General features: G+C 44.9%; 1 protein-coding gene across 6 annotated transcripts in view; it reads left to right on the top strand.

The window, feature by feature from the left end:
• The window catches only part of ppip5k1a (diphosphoinositol pentakisphosphate kinase 1a), a 173,860-nt gene extending 159,626 nt beyond the window's left edge, over positions 1–14,234 (top strand). For all 6 annotated transcript variants that reach the window (XM_070864956.1, XM_070864960.1, XM_070864958.1 and 3 more), the window contains one exon: positions 7,289–14,234. In XM_070864956.1, coding sequence (XP_070721057.1) covers positions 7,289–7,602 — 314 coding nt within the window. In that variant the 3' untranslated portion in view covers positions 7,603–14,234. The remainder of the gene's footprint in view (positions 1–7,288) is intronic.
• Positions 14,235–20,747: the final 6,513 nt, after the last annotated feature.

Raw genomic sequence — 20,747 nt, 5'->3', positions numbered from 1 at the left:
TCCAGCCGGAGCAGTACTTTTAGCACCTTGAAAATGTTACACCTCCCGCCCAGATATCCATCAGAATCAGTCGAAGAGCTGACGGGCGATAAATCAGCCGTTTCGGTCGGTACATTTTGCAGACACGTTGCGCATGTGCAGAACTTCGAATCACTTCCGGGGAAAACCGAGTCTTAAAAGCGCAGCATAATGCACCCATTAAAGTTTTCAAACCTGCTCTGTCTGCCGCTGCAAACTCTGAGGCTCACGCACCGTACTCTGTGTAAGTGTTGCACTGACTGCGACCACTGAGGGAAGCACCTCCTCTTCTCTTTAAGTAGCCGCCAGTTAACGACTCTGCAAGCCCGGACCCGCTGTTTTCCAGACGTTGTTATTGGCGGGCGCTCAATGAGGAGGCCGCACCGAATTTAGTGTGAGCGTTGCACCAGGAATACGTCGGGATCGGAGCGATCGTCAGCAGCCAGGCGCTACTGGTTTGCGTCCCTGGTGAGCCGCTAATGAATTTTCCATCGGGGCGCTAAGCTCGAACGCTCACATTAACACCCCCTCTGGCTGCTAACTGTGGCGTTCGACATCCGAAAATCCAGTGCGTAGTGTTTCACATCAGCCAGATCTTTGACATGTTGAGAGGACATCAAGGTTTTAATTGAGAAATATAGGTGAAGAGCCAAGACCGAGGTTTGTAAATGTAGACGAGGTGAATCAACGACAGCTTGCATTTAAAGAGCGCCTTTAATGTAGTAAAAGGTCCCAAGGCACATTATCCATTATCAAACGCCCAGCCATTGGGCGAGGTGACCAAACCCGTGGTCAGTGAGGATTGGTTCTCGGTTTGAAAAGCCTGAGAATGGAGTAGGGTGGAGAATGCCCAGGGGAGGTGAGGGGAGGGTGTATGTGCAGATTGGTTTCAGAGTTTGTTTCTAGGCGTTAAGGCAGAGATCTGTGTATGCTTCAATGTGGAGGGGTGCTTTCTCTCACCATGGGCAAGCATTGAAGGGTTGTCAAATTCGGCCAGGAGTTAATCAATAGAGAATCTTTGCTGGCACACTTGGTGTACAAAGCACTTCATTCATGATTACATTGTGCTACATTTATGGGTTAGTACCTGACTGCAATAGTGCACGGGATTGTACTGGGTTAAGTGTTTGCGAACGGCAGTCGGAAGTTCTACCCTGCAGAATGTGAGCGGGAGCTGGCGTGACATACTGTGTATTGGTGTGGGATCTCACGGCTGGGCTTTATAACGTGAAAGCCTTTCACAGTACTATAGTAAGCGTTAGTATATCGGCCACACTTTTATCCATGTTTCTACAGCGGCTAGGCATTGGAGGAACGTACGTGTGCAGAATGAAGAACCAGTACCTGCCACTCATTAAGGGGAAGTGATACTGTTTGTTCAGCGTACTCCCCCATTGTCTGTTTAAGAAAAAAGACGCCAATTAATCAAAATTTACAAAGAATTACATCGGGTCTACAGCACAGAAACAGGCCAATCAGCCCAACCGGACCGTGCCGGTGTTTATGCTCCACTCGAGTCTCACCCACCCCTCTTCATCTCACCCCATCAGCGTATCCTTCTATTCCTTTTTCTCTTATGTGCTGATCTAGCCTCCACTTAAATATATCTCTGCTGCTTGCCTCAACTACTTCCACATTCTTACCTGAATTCCCTATTGGATTTATTAGTGACTATCTTTTATTTATGGTCCCTAGTTCTGGTCTCTCCCACAAGTGGAAACATCTTCTCAGCATCGACCCTATCAAACTCTTTCATAATCTTAAAAACCTCAATCGAGTCACATCTCTATCTTCTCTTCTTCTGTTTTTATTTTCAAAAATCTTAAATTTCTTACCAGATGCCTCAGCCCAATTGCAGAAGAGTGTCTTCTTTCGAGACCTGAGTGATAATTGTTTTGTTTTTTTATTCGTAGCCAATCTTTCCAATTCTTTGTCAAATCACAAACGCCAGAGGTCACCTTGCAGACATCAAGGATCACTCTGCGCCAATGCTCTTAGCCAAAAGGCCGAGAGCCACTGCACCGTTCCTGGAAGTACTGCAATACCAGGTTCATGCCATGGAGGTGGATGGGTCAATCCACCCCACCCAAGTGATATTGTTTCTGTTTCCCGCACCAGCCTTTCTGACACTGATTGCAAATTCACTACTGACAAAAGAGCAGTTTTGTGTGTGGATTCAGCATCAGCCCGGAGCTGAACAGTGCATACACAAACTTAATTGACACACAGACGCTCACAGCCAATAGACCGAGAGGGTTTCACCCCATCAGTCCGGTGTATTTGAACCCGGATCCCAGAGACTGCAACATCGGCTCCTGGTCTGACGACGCCTCCATTTTGAAATTCTCATCCTTATTTTTAAATCCCTCCACAGCCTCACCCCCTCCCTATCTCTGTAACCTCCTCCAGCCCGACAACCCTCCGAGATCTCTGCGTCCTCCAATTCTGATCTTTTTCCCATTCCCGATTTCCATCGCTCCACCATTAGCAGCCGTGCCTTCAGCTGCCTGGGCCCCAAGCTCTGGAACTCTCTCCCTTAACCTCTCCGCCTCTCTCTCCTCCTTGAAGACGCTCCTTAAAACCGACCTCTTTGACCAAGCTTTTGGTCACCTGTCCCAATATCTCCTTATGTGGCTCGGGGTCAAATTTTGTTTGATAATACGCCTGTGAAGCACCTTGGGAAGTTTTACTACGTTAAAGGCGCTATATAAATGCAAGTTGTTGTTGCCAGCTCTTTGCACCCCCAGCCCTTTATTTAAATATTCAGGTGCACTTTTCCTGCAGTACGTGTGTGTAACCGAGCAGCCAGCACTGTATAAAGCCTTCACTCTGACGTGGCTGAGAGTGGTTATCTGCTCCCGTAAACAGCTGTGTTATTGTACACCTGAAATCTTCATTGCTTAATTCCCCACAGCTAAACCGATAATGAATTACTTCCGTTTTGGGATTTTCTTTGACCTGGTTACTGCTAGTAGTTTGCACTGAAAAGGTTACAGCAGACTGTCCCAGAAGGTACAGCCTTCCGTCGCTGATCTGTACTGAGGTAGTTGAACCCATGTCGGGGGATTGAGGGAGTTCATTTTATATAAAGCAAACTGGCACTGCCTTCCATCCCGGTAGAAAACAATCTTTCCAGATTTTCATTAACAAGTAATTTTTTTTTATATTGGAAAAAATGTATTGAAAGCAGACAGAAGCTTAAAATAGAATATCTGTTGTGATGTGATTGCCCTAGAGTGGGTGCAGAGGAGATTTACGAGGATGTTGCCTGGACTGGAGAATTTTAGCTCTGAGGAAAGATTGGATAGGCTGGGTTTGTTTTCTTTTGAACAGAGGAGGCTGAGGGGAGATTTAATTGAGGTGTACAAAATTATGAGGGGCTTAGATAGAGTGGAACATTTTTCACCCAGAGGGCGGTGGGAGTCTGGAACTCACTGCCTGAAAGGGTGGGAGAGGCAGAAACCCTCATCGCATTTAAAAAGTACTTGGATGTGCACTTGAAGTGCCGTAACCTACAGGGTTACGGACCAAGAGTTGGAAAGCGCGATTAGGCCGGATAGCTCTTTGTCGGCCAGCGCGGACACAATGGGCTGAAATGGTGGCCTTCGGTGCTGTAAATTTCTATGATTCTATCTGAAGGTGATAAATACAGACCAGCAATACCTAAGCAAAAGGAATTTGTTTTAATTAATATACCTGTGCTCATTTAGTGCACCACTGATTAAATCAATTGCTGATGTTGGTCCCTATTGTCCACATCTACTGGGCATAGTTGCAGTGCTGCTTCTGTTGGGAGAAATATTTAAAAGTGACCATATTTGCAGTGATATTTAAAGGTTCACTTTGATAAAGCTAGTATCCATGTTACTTGTGTCTGGGTGTGTGTCGGTCTATATTCAGTTTTAGGCCTGCCTCGATGCTGGTCCAGATTGCGCAGGATACTGTGGGAGTGCCAGTTTGTTGTATATCAAATCAACTCCCTCAGTTCCCCTCCATGGATTCAACTACCTCAGCACAGATCAGTGATGGGCCAGTCTGCCTTAACCTTTTCTTTACAAATTACTTTTAAATTCAAGAACTCGTGCAGAGAAGTTGCATTTGTCTCCGAGAAACATTCCAAAAGGCGGTTAGTTGTGTTTGCAGTGCAGTTAGTGTCGCACACAGCAAGCCCACAGACACAGCAGTGAGGTGAATGATCACGTAATCTGTCTTCGGTGGTGCTGGTTGAGCACGGAATGTTGGCCAGGACACCGGGAGAACCAATCCTGCTGCGTTTCAATAGTGCCATGGGATCTTTAACCGGCACGGACATGATGGGTCGAATGGCCTCCTTCTGTGTCGTAATTTTCCGATGAATGTTTCTACGATTCACCTGGACTATCAGAATTCGGCAGCTGGGGCCTCAGTTTAATGTCTCATCTGAAGTTTGGCACCTTCAAAAGTGCAGCACTCCCTAGTGTCGGCTTAAATGCCTTGAGCTAAAACTAAAGAATTAGGTAATAACATAAGAAATAGGAGCAGGATTCGGCCATTCGGCCCCTCGAGCCTGCTCCGCCATCCAATAAGATCATGGACTCAGCTCCACTTCCCTGCCCGCTCCCCATGACCCCTTATCCGCTTATTGTTTAAGAAACTGTCTATTTCTGTCTTAAATTTATTCAATGTCCCAGCTTCAACAGCTCTGAGGCAGCGAATTCCACAGATTTACAACCCTCAGAGAAGAAATTTCTCCTCATCTCTGTTTTAAATGGGCGGCCCCTTATTCTAAGATCATGCCCTCTAGTTCTAGTCTCCCCCATCAGTGGAAACATTCTCTCTGCATCCACCTTGTCAAGCCCCCTCATAATCTTATATGTTTCAATAAGATCGCCTCTCATTCTTCTGAACTCCAATGAGTAGAGGCCCAACCTACTCAACCTTTCCTCATAAGTCAACCCCCTCATCCCTGGAATCAACCGAGTGAACCTTCTCTGAACTGCCTCCAAAGCAAGTATACCCTTTCGTAAATATGGAAACCAAAACTGCACGCAGTATTCCAGGTGTGGCCTCATCAATACCCTGTATAACTGTAGCAAGACTTCCCTGCTTTTATACTCCATCCTCTTTGCAATAAAGGCCAAGATATCATTGGCCTTCCTGATAATATTATCCTTTTGTGTTTTGTGCACAAGTACCTCCAGGTCCCGCTGTACTGCGGCATTTATTTCCATTTAAATAATAACTTGTTCTTTGATTTTTTTTTCTGCCAAAGTGCGTGACCTCACACTTTCCAACATTATACTCCACCTGCCAAATTTTTGCTCACTCACTTAGCCTGTCTATGTCCTTTTGCAGATTTTTTGTGTCCTCCTCACACATTACTTTTCCTCCCATCTTTGTATCGTCAGCAAACTTGGCTACGTTACACTCGGTCCCTTCTTCCAAGTTGTTAATATAGATTGTAAATAGTTGGGGTCCCAGCACTGATCCCTGCGGCACCCCACTAGTTACTGGTTGCCAACCAGAGAATAAACCATTTATCCCGACTCTCTGTTAGTTAGCCAATCCTCTATCCGTGCTAATATATTACCCCCAACCCTGTGAACTTTTATCTTGTGCCATAATCTTTTATGTGACACTTTATCAAATGCCTTCTGGAAGTCCAAATACACCACATCCACTGCTTCCCCTTTATCCACCCTGTTCGTTATATCCTCAAAGGACTCCACCAAATTTGTCAAACATGACTTCCCCTTCATAAATCCATGCTGACGCTGCCTGACCGAATTTTGCTTTTCCAAATGTCCTGCTGCTGCTTATTTAATAATGGACACTGGGTATTTTTCACTGTTCAAGTAGAATTTGGAGAAAGCTTAGTTACCAGGTATGGTTTTGGCACAGGGCTTATCATGGAATCACATCCTCACAGAATAGTACAGCACAGGAGGAGGACATTCGGCCTTTTGAGTCTGCACCAGCTCTTTCGAAGAGCGATTTAGTGCAATATGCTCTTAATCCGTCTCCTCACATTGTTCTCACTATTGATGACAGACCCGTAACCATCAGTACTTCACTCGAGTGTTATACAGCTGAAAATGTTGTCTCCAGACACCACTCCAGTGTGGAAGGACAGAATCTGGGATTGTATCACTGGGTATTTTTCACTGTTCAAGTTGACCGTTCAAGAATTAAACTTTTCAGATACAAAAGCAAAATGCTGCGGATGCTGGAACCCTGAAATAAAAGAAAGTGCTGGAAATTCTCTGGAGAGAGAAACCGAGTTAATGGCCCAGTAATTCCAGTTTCTCCTTCCCGCGGGCGTTCTAATAGATTTTCGAGAAAAGATGCGCACCTACCTGAAGCTGTTGCGGCCACTCGAGATCCCGGTCCTGAGGCTTCCCCTGACTGCGCGTCGCAGCGCGTGCATGTCAGGACATGCGCAAAGCTGGAGCTGGAGTCACATGGCCCTGGGCAGCCAATCAGGTGCAGTATATTCTCATTCATAGTAATAGGAGTTTCATAAGTCTGAAACTCAATTGACTATGAATGAGAAACACCCCCAAAACACTAATAAAAGATAGAAAAAATGCACAACATATTTTTATTAATTTAAATTAGTTATTCATGTATTTTAAAAAATATATATATTTTTGCGATTTTTAAAAAGTTTTTTTAATTATGCTTTAAAATAAACTTACCGTATTGGGGAGAGTTTTTAAACAATAAAGCATGTTTTTATAACTTTATTTTAAAATGTTTGTGTATTTGAAAACTCTTATGCTTTCATCAGGCGCAAGAGATTTGAAGACATTTGCTAGGCAAGATATGCGTAAATCCCGCGATCTTGCCCTGCAAATGTCCTCGCTCCCGAGATATGGAGGATCTGTCAAGCCAGAAACTTGACCGTTCGGAAAAGCCGGTTTTCAGCGCATGCGCATTGCGCGCTGAAAACCGGCTTTTCCAATGCCTTCCCAGGTCTGTACACACTCTGTCCGGACCCTGGGAGGCCGGGATTTCAGGGCCAATGTTTCTAGTTCTGACCAAGGGTCACTGATCTGAAACGTTAACTCTGTTTCTCTCTCCACAGATGCTGCCTGACCTGCTGAGTATTGCCATTATTATTTGTTCTCAATGCACTTTCCTGATAACTCCGTGATAATGCTGTGTTTGTTATGTAATATAGCAGTAATTTATAGTTTGATCAATAGTCAATACTGTGGAGCAGATTTCAGTCTGAGAATTTCCATTGTTTAATGATTTTGTTTTCATTTCCCTGAATCTTTAAATACAGATAGCAGCGGTCCATCAAGCACAGTATCGAGTGCTGGCCCATCATCTCCCAACACCTCCGACAACTCCCCCCGGTTTAGTTTCAGTGAGAAGTCGTCACTCACACCTCAGAGCAGCGAGGAGCAGCAGTCTGCCCACCCAGTGATGCCAAGCCACTGTCACAAGGACCCGCAGCCGACGCCAGCTCTTCAGAGCAGCCAGGGGCAGCACGCTGGCCAAGGCCAACAGGTGTACCAGAGTCGGGGCGAGCCCCAGCCACCGGGGAGCGTGGCTGGCCAGGGGCAGCAGGCAGTGCCGGGTCTGGTGGAGACCTAGCGATGGGCGCGGTGTGCTGTCCCACAGTACTGTGCCACCCGATGTGACGTCCAGTCTTGGACTCCTGTTACTCAGTAGAGACTTGACACTGTACATTTTATATATCCAATTGGATGGATCTAGGGTCAGTCCAATGAATGGACACTGCACTGTAAGACGTAGGAGTTAGACACTCCAGCTTTGGACTGTGCTGGTCTGACATCATCTTGCGCTTTTGCCCTCCTGTGGTTGGTGCAGGTCAGGTGTCAGCACATCCCATGTGATGGGTGATGTATTTGTATCTTGTACATGTCGTACCCCCACCTCCCCATAACCATGTACAGAAAGCCAGCTCTTTCTTCTTCCGCGTAGTTTGTAAATTTTAAACGGTTATTTAATGATGGCATTTTGTAAATACGCAACGATTTAATCCTCATGGGGGCTGACAGGACTTTAGGCTCCAATCTGTGTGTTTCTGCTGCCCAATTTCTTTCTACAAGTATAACCCGAGTGTTGCAGAGCCCAGTGAAGCCAAGCAGACAGGAAGTGTGCATCTTCAGTCCTCAGCCGAGTTAACATTCGGATGAAATCTGAGGGAATTAAGCCGCCCTGGGTGTCGGGGCAATTGTGGTGTCCTGGTGAGCTAGCGACCAGAGATTCCAGCCTTGCTCTCAATCTCTAAGTTGGCTAACCGAGGCCTGGCAAATAGCACTACCCTTAGCCTCTACGCCCCGGGCCGGGGAAGGGGGAAAATTCAGCCAAAGGTTCCCGCTCCTGATCACTGAACATTGCGGGGTAAGGATCGGATTGGGGTTCCTTCCCCTCCAAGGTTGAATAATACGTTGTCACGCTGTGTGGACTCACTCGACAGAATGGCCGCTTGGGTGAGGTACTGCAGGGCTGTTGGTGCATATAGAACCCCGGCAAGAGTCAACACCTTTAGGAGAGAAGAGGAGAAAAATTGGGTTGGGGGAGAAATACATGCAGACCCAGCATATACCCCAGCTAAATAGTAAAAAAAAAAAAATATCCCAAATTAACTTAACGTTCATGAGAACTGATGTCAGCAAGTGTTGGTACTTAGCAGGGATAAGTAAACTGCACAAAGCTATGGCTTAACTGTTCCAAACGTGGGGCTGCAGCTCTGAAATAAGCAAGAGAATTTTTTTTGTAAATTTAGTACACCCGAGTGTAGGAGGTATCTGTATCTTGAGTGAGTCGTGCGTTATCCACATGGGAGATGTCCATCTTTGTATCTGTCCCATCTCCCAGTTTGTCTCAGTATCCCGAGCTTGTGGGGGGTAAAATCAGCCGGGCTCCTGATTGATGTCCAACAATATGTGTTTGTGTGTGTCTGTTAGGCGAGCACTGGATTGGGTATGGCTGTGATGTTTATCATGGTTAACCAGCCTGTCGAAGCTCCCTAGACCCATGCACAGAGAATGACCATGGGCAAGGCACCAATGGGTGGTTGGCCCCCAATGTGAGTCCGCCCCTTCGAGAGAGGAGGAAAAAGTGCTGTTTGTGAGTGAATTGTTATCTCGTACTATAGTCTAAGCTTATCAGGGGCTGTAATATGAACGCTGTAATATGAACACTGTGCATCGAGTTAAGTCAGCAGTGACGTATGAAATACGATCCCTCCAGGGTATGGATGTCACAGTGTAGTGATTGAAAAATGATCGCTTGGAAAATGATTTTTTTTGTGTCTGCTCTATTGACTAGAATAATCGCCGTGTTCCCCGGTTATGATTGGTTGTGATGGGGAATAAATCACTGGTGTCAGTTGAGATGACGTGAGGCTCCTTCTGGGACATGGATTCCACGTCACAGGTCAGCTGGGAGTGCGGAATCGGCCCATATACAGGTACAACATCCCGAATCCGGCAACCTCGGGGACGATTTTCGGGTATTTCCGGCTCAGGTCACACGTGGGTCGGGGTTGAGGGTCATTCTGAAAGGCTCCGGACCGATCGCAGGTCTGTAATGCGCTGTTTTAAAAACAAAATGTCAGGATTTCAGACAATATTTCCAGATTCCGGACGACGCCATCTGCGATGAGCAAAATGTCCGGATTCGGGATGCTGTACCTGTTCTTTAAAATGAGGCAGGAGGATCAATTCTCTCGAGAAAATTGGAAGACCACTTTTATTTTCTCTTCGATTGTAAATGGGAGCCATGAGGACTGGGTCGGGTTCATTCTGCAACGAGTGTGGGAGTGCAGAGGGTGTGCTGCTGAAGTCACTTTTTTGGAGATCATGAGTTCAAATCTCCCTCCCATTGGAGGTTTTAAAGTGGAATTCAGTAAATCTGGTGTTTTGTAGGCTGGCACTGAAGTACAAATACTCTTTCTTTGTTTAAAACCCCTTTAGAACAGGTGGACATGACATTGCATGATGAGATAAGTACATTTAAAATAAAAAAGGGGGATATATTAAATAAACTAATCAAACTCAAAAAGAGGATTAAACCCCTGGTCCGGATGGATTGCATCCACGCATTTTAAAAGAATCTAGGGAAGAGATGGCAGAGGCATTACTACACATATTTAATAATTCATTAGTAAAAGGTGTTAGTGCCAGAGGACTGGCGTATAGCTAACATAATATCTGTATTTAAGAAGGGGAATAGAATATGTCCAGGCAATTATAGACTAGTCAGCTTAACCAGTGGTAGGGAAAATAATGGAATCCCAACTAAAGGAGAAAATAGAAGAACATATCGAAACCAAAAATATAATAATGAATAGTCAGTATGGATTTCAAAAGAGAAAGTCTTGCTTGACTAACCTCATTACATTTTTTTGAAGAGGTAATAGAGAGAGTAGACAATGGTAATGCCGTAGATGTCATTTATCTAGATTTTCAAAAGGCCTTCAATAAGGTACCCCATAATAGACTGATGAACAAGGTCAGAGAATGCAGAGTCAGGGGACAAGTAGCAGAATGGATCGCTAGCTGGCTTCAAGACAGAAAGCAGGGAGTAGGGGTAAAGGGTAGTTATTCACAGTGGCAGAAGGTGGGTAGTGGGGTTCCTCAAGGATCAGTGCTGGGACCGCTGCTGTTCACAGTTCATATTAACGATTTAGACTTTGGAATCAAAAACACAATTTCTAAATTTGCAGATGACACAAAATTCAAGGGGATAATCAATACTGAGAAGGACTGCAACAATTTACAGGAGGACATTAATAAACTTGTAAAATGGGCATATAATTGGCAAATGAAGTTCAACACAGATTAGAGCTATTTCATTTTGTAGGACGAATAGGGAGGTCACATCACTTGGGCAGTGCAAGTCTACAAAAGCAAAATGCTGCGGATGCTGGAATCTGAAATAAAAGCAGAAAATGCGGAAATCTCAGTGGGTCAGGCAGCATCTGTGGAGAGAGAAACAGAGTTAACGTTTCAGGTCGGTGGCCTTTCGTCAGAACTAGGTCGGGGAAGAGGAACAAAGGGATCTCGGAGTACAAATACACAAAACAAAGTTGCAACACAGGTTAGCAAGGCCATAAAAAGCAAACCAAGCACTAGGGTTTATTTCTAGAGGTATAGAATTGAAAAGTAGGGAAGTTATGCTAAACCTGTATCGAACCTTGGTTAGACCACACTTTGAGCACTGCGTACAGTTCCGGTCACTATATTACAAAAAGGATATAGAGGCACTGTAGAGGGTACAGAGAAGATTTACAAGGATGATACTAGAAATATGAGGATATATATATCAGGAAAGGGTGAACAGGCTGGGTCACTTGGAAAAAAGAAGACTGAGGGGTGACTAATAGAGAGCTTTAAAATTATGAAAGATTTTGATTGAGTGGATACAGAGAGAATATTTCCACTTATGGGGAAGAGCATAACTGGAGGCCATCAATATAAGACAGTCACCAAGAAGAGAGTGGTGAGAATGTGGAACTCGCTGCCACAGGGAGGGGTTGAGGCGAATAGTATCGATGTATTTAAGGGGAGACTGGACAAGCGTATGAGGGAGAAAGGAATAGAGGGTTACGCTGATAGATTTAGATGAGGAAAGACTGAAGGAGGCTCGAGTGGAGTGGTTAGGTAGAATGGCCTGTTTCTGGGCCGTATACTCTCCATCCCCACCCTGAAAGGGCAGAGTGTGGAATTGTACTCCTGGGTGTGTTTCAGTGCAAATAGACAGCATAAAATCTTCCAACACCCATCATTACATCATTACTGGAACCCTGTTACTGATGTATTACTACGGAGCAGTCCGGTTGGATTTTATTGTTTAAACAAAACCTCATCAGCTGCAAGTTGTCAGTCAACGATAAAAATAAACCCTCCGTTCATCGCCAAAGGAGTAGACTCCAAGTCAATGGGCTTTGGAAGAGATAAGTCTGGCTTTGTGTGGTAGAACAATTGATGAAACTCTCAGGAATTATGTTTGTGTATTTTTAAAACCAAATCTCATTGTCGAATTTTTAATACAACTTCGGATTAGGTCTGTCATGAGACAGCTGATTGAAGGGACAATATGTCTGAATATAAAGGGGCTGCAGGAGGGGTCAAAACTAAAAATCATGGTTTAAAAACTAGTATTAAAACATTCTACCTAAACGCACGCAGCATTTGAAATAAAGTAAATGAGTTGACGGCACAAATCATTACAAATGGGTATGATTTGGTGGCCATTACAGAAACGTGGTTGCAGGGTGGCCAAGACTGGGAATTAAACATACAGGAGTATCTTACAATTCGGAAAGATAGACAAGAATGGAAAGGAGGTGGGGTAGCTCTGTTAATAAAGGATGATATCAGGGCAGTTGTGAGAGATGATATTGGCTCTAATGAACAAAATGTTGAATCATTGTGGGTGGAGATTAAAGATAGTAAGGGGGAAAAAGTCACTGGTGGACGTAGTTTATAGGCCCCCAAATAATAACTTCACGGTGGGGCGGACAATAATAAAGGGAATAATGGAGGCATGTGAAAAAGGAACGGCAGAAATCATGGGGGATTTTAACCTACATATCGATTGGTCAAATCAAATCGCACGGGGTAGCCTGGAGTTCATAGAATGCATACGGGATTGTTTCTTAGAACAGTATGTTACAGAATCTACAAGGGAGCAAGCTATCTTAGATCTGGTCCTGCGTAATGAGACAGGAATAATAAACGACCTCCAAGTAAAAGATCCTCTCGGAATGAGCGATTACAGTATGGTTGAATTTATAATACAGATTGAGGGTGAGGAAGTAGTGTCTCAAACGAGCGTACTATGCTTAAACAAAGGGGACTACAGTGGGATGAGGGCAGAGTTGGCTAAAGTAGACTGGAAACACAGACTAAACGGTGGCACAATTGAGGAACAGTGGAGGACTTTTAAGGAGCTCTTTCATAGTGCTCAACAAAAATATATTCCAGTGAAAAAGAAGGGCGGTAAGAGAAGGGATAACCAGCTGTTGTTAAACAAGGAAATAAAGGAGAGTATCAAATTAAAAACCAATGCGTATAAGGTGGCCAAGGTTGGTGGGAAACTATAAGATTGGGAAAATTTTAAGCGACAGCAAAGAATGACTAAGAAAGCAATAAAGAAAGAAAAGGTATATTACGAAAGTAAACTTGTGCAAAACATAAAAACAGATAGTAAAAGCTTTTACCGATACATAAAACGGAAAAGAGTGACTAAAGTAAATGTTAGTCCCTTAGAAGATGAGAAGGGGGATTTAATAATGGGAAATGTGGAAATGGCTGAGACCTTAAACAAGTATTTTGCTTCGGTCTTCACAGTGGAAGACACAAAAACCATGCCAAAAATTGCTGGTCACAGAAATGTGGGAAGGGAGGACCTTGAGACTATCACTAGGGGGGTAGTGCTGGACAGGCTAATGGGACTGAAGGTAGACAAGTCCCCTGGTCCTGATGAAATGCATCCCAGGGTATTAAAAGAGATGGTGGAAGTTATAGCAGATGCATTCGTTATAATCTACCAAAATTCTCTGGACTCTGGGGAGGTACCAGCGGATTGGAAAGCAGCTAATGTAACGCCTCTGTTTTTAAAAAAAAAAAGGGGGCAGACAAAAGGCAGGTAACTATAGGCCGGTTAGTTTAACATCTGGAGTGGGGAAAATGCTTGAAACTATCATTAAGGAAGAAATAGCGGGACAAAAATATAGGAATAGTGCAATCAAGCAGACACAACATGGATTCATGAAGGGGAAATCATGTTTAACTAATTTACTGGAATTCTTTGAGGATATAACGAGCATGGTGGATAGAGGTGTACCGATGGATGTGGTGTATTTAGATTTCCAAAAGGCATTCGATAAGGTGCCACACAAAAGGTTGCTGCAGAAGATAAAGGTACGCAGAGTCAGAGGAAATGTATTAGCATGGATCGAGAATTGGCTGGCTAACAGAAAGCAGAGAGTCGGGATAAATGGGTCCTTTTCGGGTTGGAAATCGGTGGTTAGTAGTGTGCCACAGGGATCGGTGCTGGGACCACAACTGTTTACAATATACATAAATGATCTGGAAGAGGGGACTGAGTGTAGTGTAACAAAATTTGCAGATGACAGAAAGATTAGTGGGAAAGTGGGTTGTGTAGAGGACACAGAGAGGCTGCAAAGAGATTTAGATAGGTTAAGCGAATGGGCTAAGGTTTGGCAGATGGAATACAATATTGGAAAATGTGAGGTCATCCACCTTGGGGGGGGTGGGGGGAGGGGAACAGTAAAAGGGAATATTATTTGAATGGGGAGAAATTACAACATGCTGAGGTGCAGAGGGACCTGGGGGTCCTTGTGCATGAATCCCAAAAAGTTAGTTTGCAGGTGCAGCAGGTAATCAGGAAGGCGATTGGAATGTTGGTCTTCATTGCAAGAGGGATGGAGTACAAAAGCAGGGAGGTCCTGCTGCAACTATACAGGGTATTGGTGAGGCCGCACCGGAGTACTGCGTGCAGTTTTGGTCACCTTACTTAAGGAAGGATATACTAGCTTTGGAGGGGGTACAGAGACGATTCACTAGGCTGGTTCCGGAGATAAGGGGGGATTACCTTATGATGATTGAGTAGACTGGGTCTTTACTCGTTGGAGTTCAGAAAGATGAGGGTGATCTTATAGAAACATTTAAAATAATGAAAGGGTTAGATAAGATAGAGGCAGAGAGGTTGTTTCCACTGGTCGGGGAGACTAGAACTAGGGGACACAGCCTCAAAATACAGGGGAGCCAATTTAAAACCGTGTTGAGACGGAATTTCTTCCCCCAGAGGGTTGTGAATCTGTGGAATTTTCTCTCCAAGGAAGCAGTTGAGGCTAGCTCATTGAATGTATTCAAATCACAGATAGATTTTTAACCAATAAGGGAATTAAGGGTTATGGGGAGCGGGCGGGTAAATGGAGCTGAGTCCACGGCCAGATCAGCCATGATCTTGTTAAATGGCGGAGCAGGCTCGAGGGGCTAGATGGCCTACTCCTGTTCCAATTTCTTATGTTCTTATGTAACCCGGGGAGAATTTGGGAAGTAACGAGTTGTCCCTTAATGCTCCTGTGCGATGGAGGATTCACAACTCTCCTCATCCCCACTAGAAAGAGCACATTTGTGAGGAGAGGAGCAAGTTTGGTTGCCCCGAGTTATCGATCCCTTGGACAGCCATTGCCCGGATTCACACAAGGAGCGCTGCTGAGGGCTGAGAGCTCCATGGAACCGGCACCTCAATAACAGGAAATGGGGATTTATTTTTAAATTGTAATCCAATTTAAGACTGAATTATTTTCTTGTGTGGCTAGGCAAAACGTGGCCAAAAGCTGTTGGGCCAGCTAGGGATGGGCAATAAATGCTGGCCGTGTCAGCGATGCCCACATCCCAGGAACTCTTTTTTTTTTCTTTAAACCCTCCTGGGGGGTGTCCATGAGGTTCCCTGAAATTGAGCGTGTAAAGTAAAATAAGTGTAATGTTTTAGTGCTTGGCGACGCACTGGGCAAACGCCACTTTTTGTTCTTTCACTAACGCACTTTGTTGTTTCCAGACAGTGCACTGAGCCGATGTGGGCGTTAGGTCTGCTCGCTAAATAATTGGATAGCTAGACGTGACGGGGGCCGAAAGCGGCGGTCCCAGGTTAGATATAAGTATATTTTATGACGGTTACACTTGCATCCCAAGCTTTGAGAAGTTTAGGAGACATACACGGGCTTCCTGCTACTTGATTTTTTTTTAAATGTTTTTTTGCTTTCATTAAATCTGGAACTTTACCAATACTTTTATTTGTCTTTTTTTTTATTTATTTTAAAAAGTTAAAATTCAATTAAGAACAGGAAAACCCAGAGAAGGTGCTGAGGATGCAAGTCTTTCGTTCTCTGGTTGTGCTGATGCATTAATGCAAGGCATGGGGTGTGGAGTTACAATGCAAATGGAACATAATGTGGAAAAATGTGAAGTTATCCACTTTGGTAAGAAAAATAGAAAAGCAAAGTATTTTTTTTTTTTAAACGGTGAGAGATTGGGAAATGTTGGTGTTCAGAGGGACCTGGGTGTCCTTGTATACCAATCACAAAGTTAACACGCAGATACAGCAAGCAATTCAGAAAGCAAATTGTATGTTGGCCTTTACTGCAAGAGGATTTGAGTATAAGAATAAAGATGTTTTACTGCAATTATACAGGGCCCTGGTGAGACCACACCCTGGAGTATTGTGCACAGTTCTGGTCTCCTTATCTAAGGAAGGATATACTTGCCATAGAGGGAGTGCAGCGAAGGTTCACCAGACTGATTCCTGGGATAGGGGAACGTCTTATGAGGAGAGATTGAGTAGACTAGGCTGATATTTTCTAGAGTTTAGAAGAATGAGGGATGATCTCATTGAAACATACAAAATTCTTACAGGGCTTGACAGGGTAGATGCAGGGAGGATGTTTCCCCCGGGCTGGGGAGTCTAGAACCAGGGGTCACAGTCTCAGGATAAGGGGTCGGCCATTTAGGACTGAGATGAGGAGGAATTTCTTCACTCAGAGGGTGGTGAATCTTTGGAATTCTCTACCCCAGAGGGCTGTGGAGGCTCAGTCGTTGAGTATATTCAAGGCTGAGATCGATAGATTTTTGATATTAAAGGAATCAAGGGATATGGGGACAGTGCAGGAAAGTGGAGTTGAGGTCGAAGATCAGCCATGATCGTATTGAATGGTGGAGCAGGCTCGAGGGGCCGAATGGCCGACTCCTGCTCCTAATTCTTATGTTCTTACAATTTGATATCTGACTGAGCCAGGATGCTGCTGATACACCACGGAAATCCCATCAGAGAGAGCGACAATGGAACAGCAATCACAAGACTGTGCTGCTGGGGGGGCGGGGGGGAAGACCTGCCATCTGCCAATGCACTCGGACCAGGCAGAATTGAGGCTACAGTGCCGCAGCTGTAATTCTGATTCAAGCTCTCATCTAATGAGGCTGTGTACTCGGGTTAGACGCAGTATAGAGGGAGGAGGCTCGTGTGGAGCAGAAACAGTGGCATAGAACAGTTGGGCCGAATGGCCTGTTTCTGTGCTATAAAATCTATAACCAGAACAAAGTCTCACTTTCTGCCCGAATCGGTCTGTTGCTTCACCACGCCCCCGGACTTTTTATTTCAAAAGATTTGCATCAGTGTTACCGAGATCATTATCAGAGATGCTGTTTAATTGGTTGCAACCATAAATCAAAACACTTTGTGGCGCTCTGTAATGGAACCGTAATGGGGGCTGTGATTCCACTGTTGGGAGCGATGGGGTGTTTTTATATTTGTGTATGTTGTTTGTTGCAAACGTTCAAAAAGGTTTTATTCTCGCGGCCAAATAAAACCCACGCAGAAATAAAGCTTTTTACAAATAAGAATTTAGAGTGTAGCCGGCAGCACTGTCTGAACTCTAAGAGAACGCAACGTGATATTGTTTGTTTTAGAAGATCACCACGCAGCCCATTTGGCCCATTGTGTTCATGCTCGCTCTTTACTGGGGCAATCTGAACAAACCCCACTCCCCCACCCTCTTCCCGTAGTCCTGCATCTTCCTCCCATTAGGCTGCCTGGGTCTTAGGCTCCGGAATACCCTCCCAAACCTCTCTGCCTCTCCACCTCTCTCTCCTTAAAACCTACCTCTTTGACCAAGCTTTTGGCCACCTGTCCTAATATCTCCTTGTGTGTCAAATTTTGTCTGATAACACTCCTGTTAAGCTCCTTGAGATGTTTTACTACGATAAAGGTGTTTTATAAATACAAGTTGTTGTTTCAAATTCTTGTCTCTTTCTCCTTTAAAAGAAGCTCTGGCCTCTGCCTCAACCATTCCCTGTGGCAAGGCACCCCAAGCTCCAATATCCCGCTACCCAAAGACATTTCTCCTAACCCCTTTCTTACTGTTAAACTTTTTTTTACTGAATTCTTATTATTTGAAAATAAATTGCAGCGACAAAGTCGATGGGGGAGGCTGTCCTTTCGCTGTTCATGACAGCGTCGCTAAATAAATCCAACAATGCTAGCGGATCGACATTGCAATAAAGCATGGCCAATGGATGAAAGCTAGCTGGAAGATATTTTTGGACTCACGGGGAAATCGAGGCATACGGGGACAGTGCAGGAAAGTGGAGTTGAGGTCGAAGATCAGCCATGATCTCATTGAATGGCGGAGCAGGCTCGAGGGGCCGAATGGCCGACTCCTGCTCCTAATTCTTATGTTCTTATGATAAGTCAAGACTTTCTTCCCATTTAATAAGATCATAATAGATTACTGCATTGCACTGTCTCTTACTTTATCTGCTTGGAGTTACATTTCACTTTATTTTATTTTTAAAACTCGAATACATCATTTAAGCTAAAGCTAGTGTGTCTGCAGGGTGAATTGGTGCGGGCTTTGAATTGTGAACCCTTCACCATTCTGAAGGCAGTCGTGGGAAAAATAGCCGTGAAAAATGCATTCTCATTGCATCTCATGCTCTTATTGTTGGTGGGTGTGCAGGGATTTGTTGTACATGGGATTACTTACCGTGTTATGTATTGCTGTATTTTAAAATGATTTATTAATGGGGTCATTCTCGAAGGGGCTGTGTGTGATGAACGCGGGGGGGGGGGGGGCACCAGATGAGTTGTACGGTTGTGGGTAAGGGTTTCACACCGAATACACTGACTGCCTCTGCGTCCTGTTGTCGTTGTAATTACTGAAGCGAGCAAAGGGAAAGTCCCATGAAAACTAAAAGCAAAATACTGCGGATGCTGGAAATCTGAAGAGAGACAGAAAATGCCAATTCTCAGTTCCAAAAGAGTTGACCCAGGTGTATCCCTCTTGTAATTTTTGAGTTGTGCTAGATATTCTTCGAGTTCAGCATCACTGGCCACTCGTGAACATGAAGCTTGCATACTCTACAATTCGATGTACATCTTCAACAGTCCAATATCTAGTTAAGTGATAATGTGGCTGGGGCGTGGTAATATAAAAGCCTTGTTCAATATATCAGCAGCTCAAATATTGCTGGAAATCTGAAGAGAAGAGAAAATGCTGGAAAAGACTCAACAGGTCAGGCAGCATCTGTGGAGAGAAGTAGAGCTTAACGGCCTGGAAATTCTGGCCTCCCTGGGTCGGTACAGAGTGTGTACGGACCCAGAAGGCATCGCAAAAGCTAGTTTGCAGCACACAATGTGCACGCACTGAAAACGAACTTTTCTGATCTGTCAAGCTGGAGCGAATCAGCTCTGATAAAAGGTCATCGAGCTGTGTTTCCCGATCCACAGATGACCTGCTGAATGTTTCTCAGCATTTTCTGTTAATATATTGGGAGAAGTCTGAGTGCTCTGCACACACAATACTAAAGGGGTGGGCACGGACACTGTTTTGAGTGAATGTGATTCCTGAGCCCTGCGTGTCGGGAGTCCCGGACAACACACAGACATTTTGCCCATCACAAAGTGCTTGCAGTTCGCTCACCGAAAATGCCGGAACGCACAGGAACGAGAATAGGCCGGTTAGCATTTCAAATGGCGACCTTGCATCAGCAGCTCAGATGAGCGTCACCACCACAGTGTTAACCTGTCTTATTCCTTCTTCAGATACCGACTTGTGTGTTCCCTGCATCGGTTTCCAGCTTCTCTTCAGTGGCCAGATTTTGCTGGAGCGGGGAATCTCGCGACACGCCCTATCTTACCCGCCTTGGTTCCCTAACCCTGAATACCCTTGCCGAACAAAAATATCAATCTGTTTTGAAATTTTCAATTGACCCTCTTTCAGTCTCTCAGCTTTTTGGGGGAGAGTGTTCCAGATTTGCATCACCCCGATTAACAAAATTGTAAAGCGTCTGTAAATGGGCTAATTTTCTACCATCAACAACAGCTTTCATTTATATAGTGCCTTTAATGTAAAACTTCCTCGGGCACTTCGCAGGAGCGATTATCAAACAAAATTTGACATCGAGCCACATGAGATATTAGGGCAGATGACAGAGGTAGGTTTTAAGGAGTGCCTTAAAGGGGGAGAGCGAGGTGGGGAGGTTTTGGGAGGGAGTTCCAGAGCTTGGGGCCCAGGCAGCTGAAGGCACTGCCATCAATGGTGGAGTGATTATAATCAAGGATGCTCAAGAGGGCAGAATTCGAGGATCTCGGAGGATTGTAGGGCTGGAGGAGATTACAGAGATAGGGAGGGGACAAGGGGGTCATGGAGGGATATGAATACAAGAATGAGGATTTTGAAATCGAGGCATTGCTCAACCAGGAGCCAGTGTAGGTCAGCACGCACAGGGAGTGATGGGTGAGTGGGACTTGGTGTGAGTTAGGACACGGGGCGGCGAGCATGGGGTGATGGGTGAGCGGGACTTGGTGCGAGTTAGGACACGGGACAGCGAGCACGGGGTGATGGGTGAGCGGGACCCGGTACGAGCTGGGACATGGGTAGCAGAGTTTTGGATGAGCTTAAGTCTATGGATGGTAGCCTGGCCTGGAGTGTGTTGGAATAGTCCAGTCTGGCGGTAACAAAGACGTGGATGAGAGTTATTGAGGGAGAAGCAGCGCAGCGCGGACATCTTAGTCGTGAAAAGAATTAAGAATACGAAACGGCCATTAGGCCAAGCAAGCTGGTCCCCATTTTTGGTTGATCATAATCACACCTTCGCGCCATCCGTCTCCCGAAAGGCCATCCAATTGCTTCCTGAACACTTTGACGCTATCCGCTTCCATGGTGCCTCATTCTACAA

This window comes from Pristiophorus japonicus, chromosome 21 (genome assembly GCF_044704955.1).
Source record: "Pristiophorus japonicus isolate sPriJap1 chromosome 21, sPriJap1.hap1, whole genome shotgun sequence".
Taxonomy (NCBI): Eukaryota; Metazoa; Chordata; class Chondrichthyes; family Pristiophoridae; genus Pristiophorus; species Pristiophorus japonicus.
Note: the sequence above shows the minus strand (reverse complement) of the source record. Positions and strands in the feature narration are given on the sequence as shown.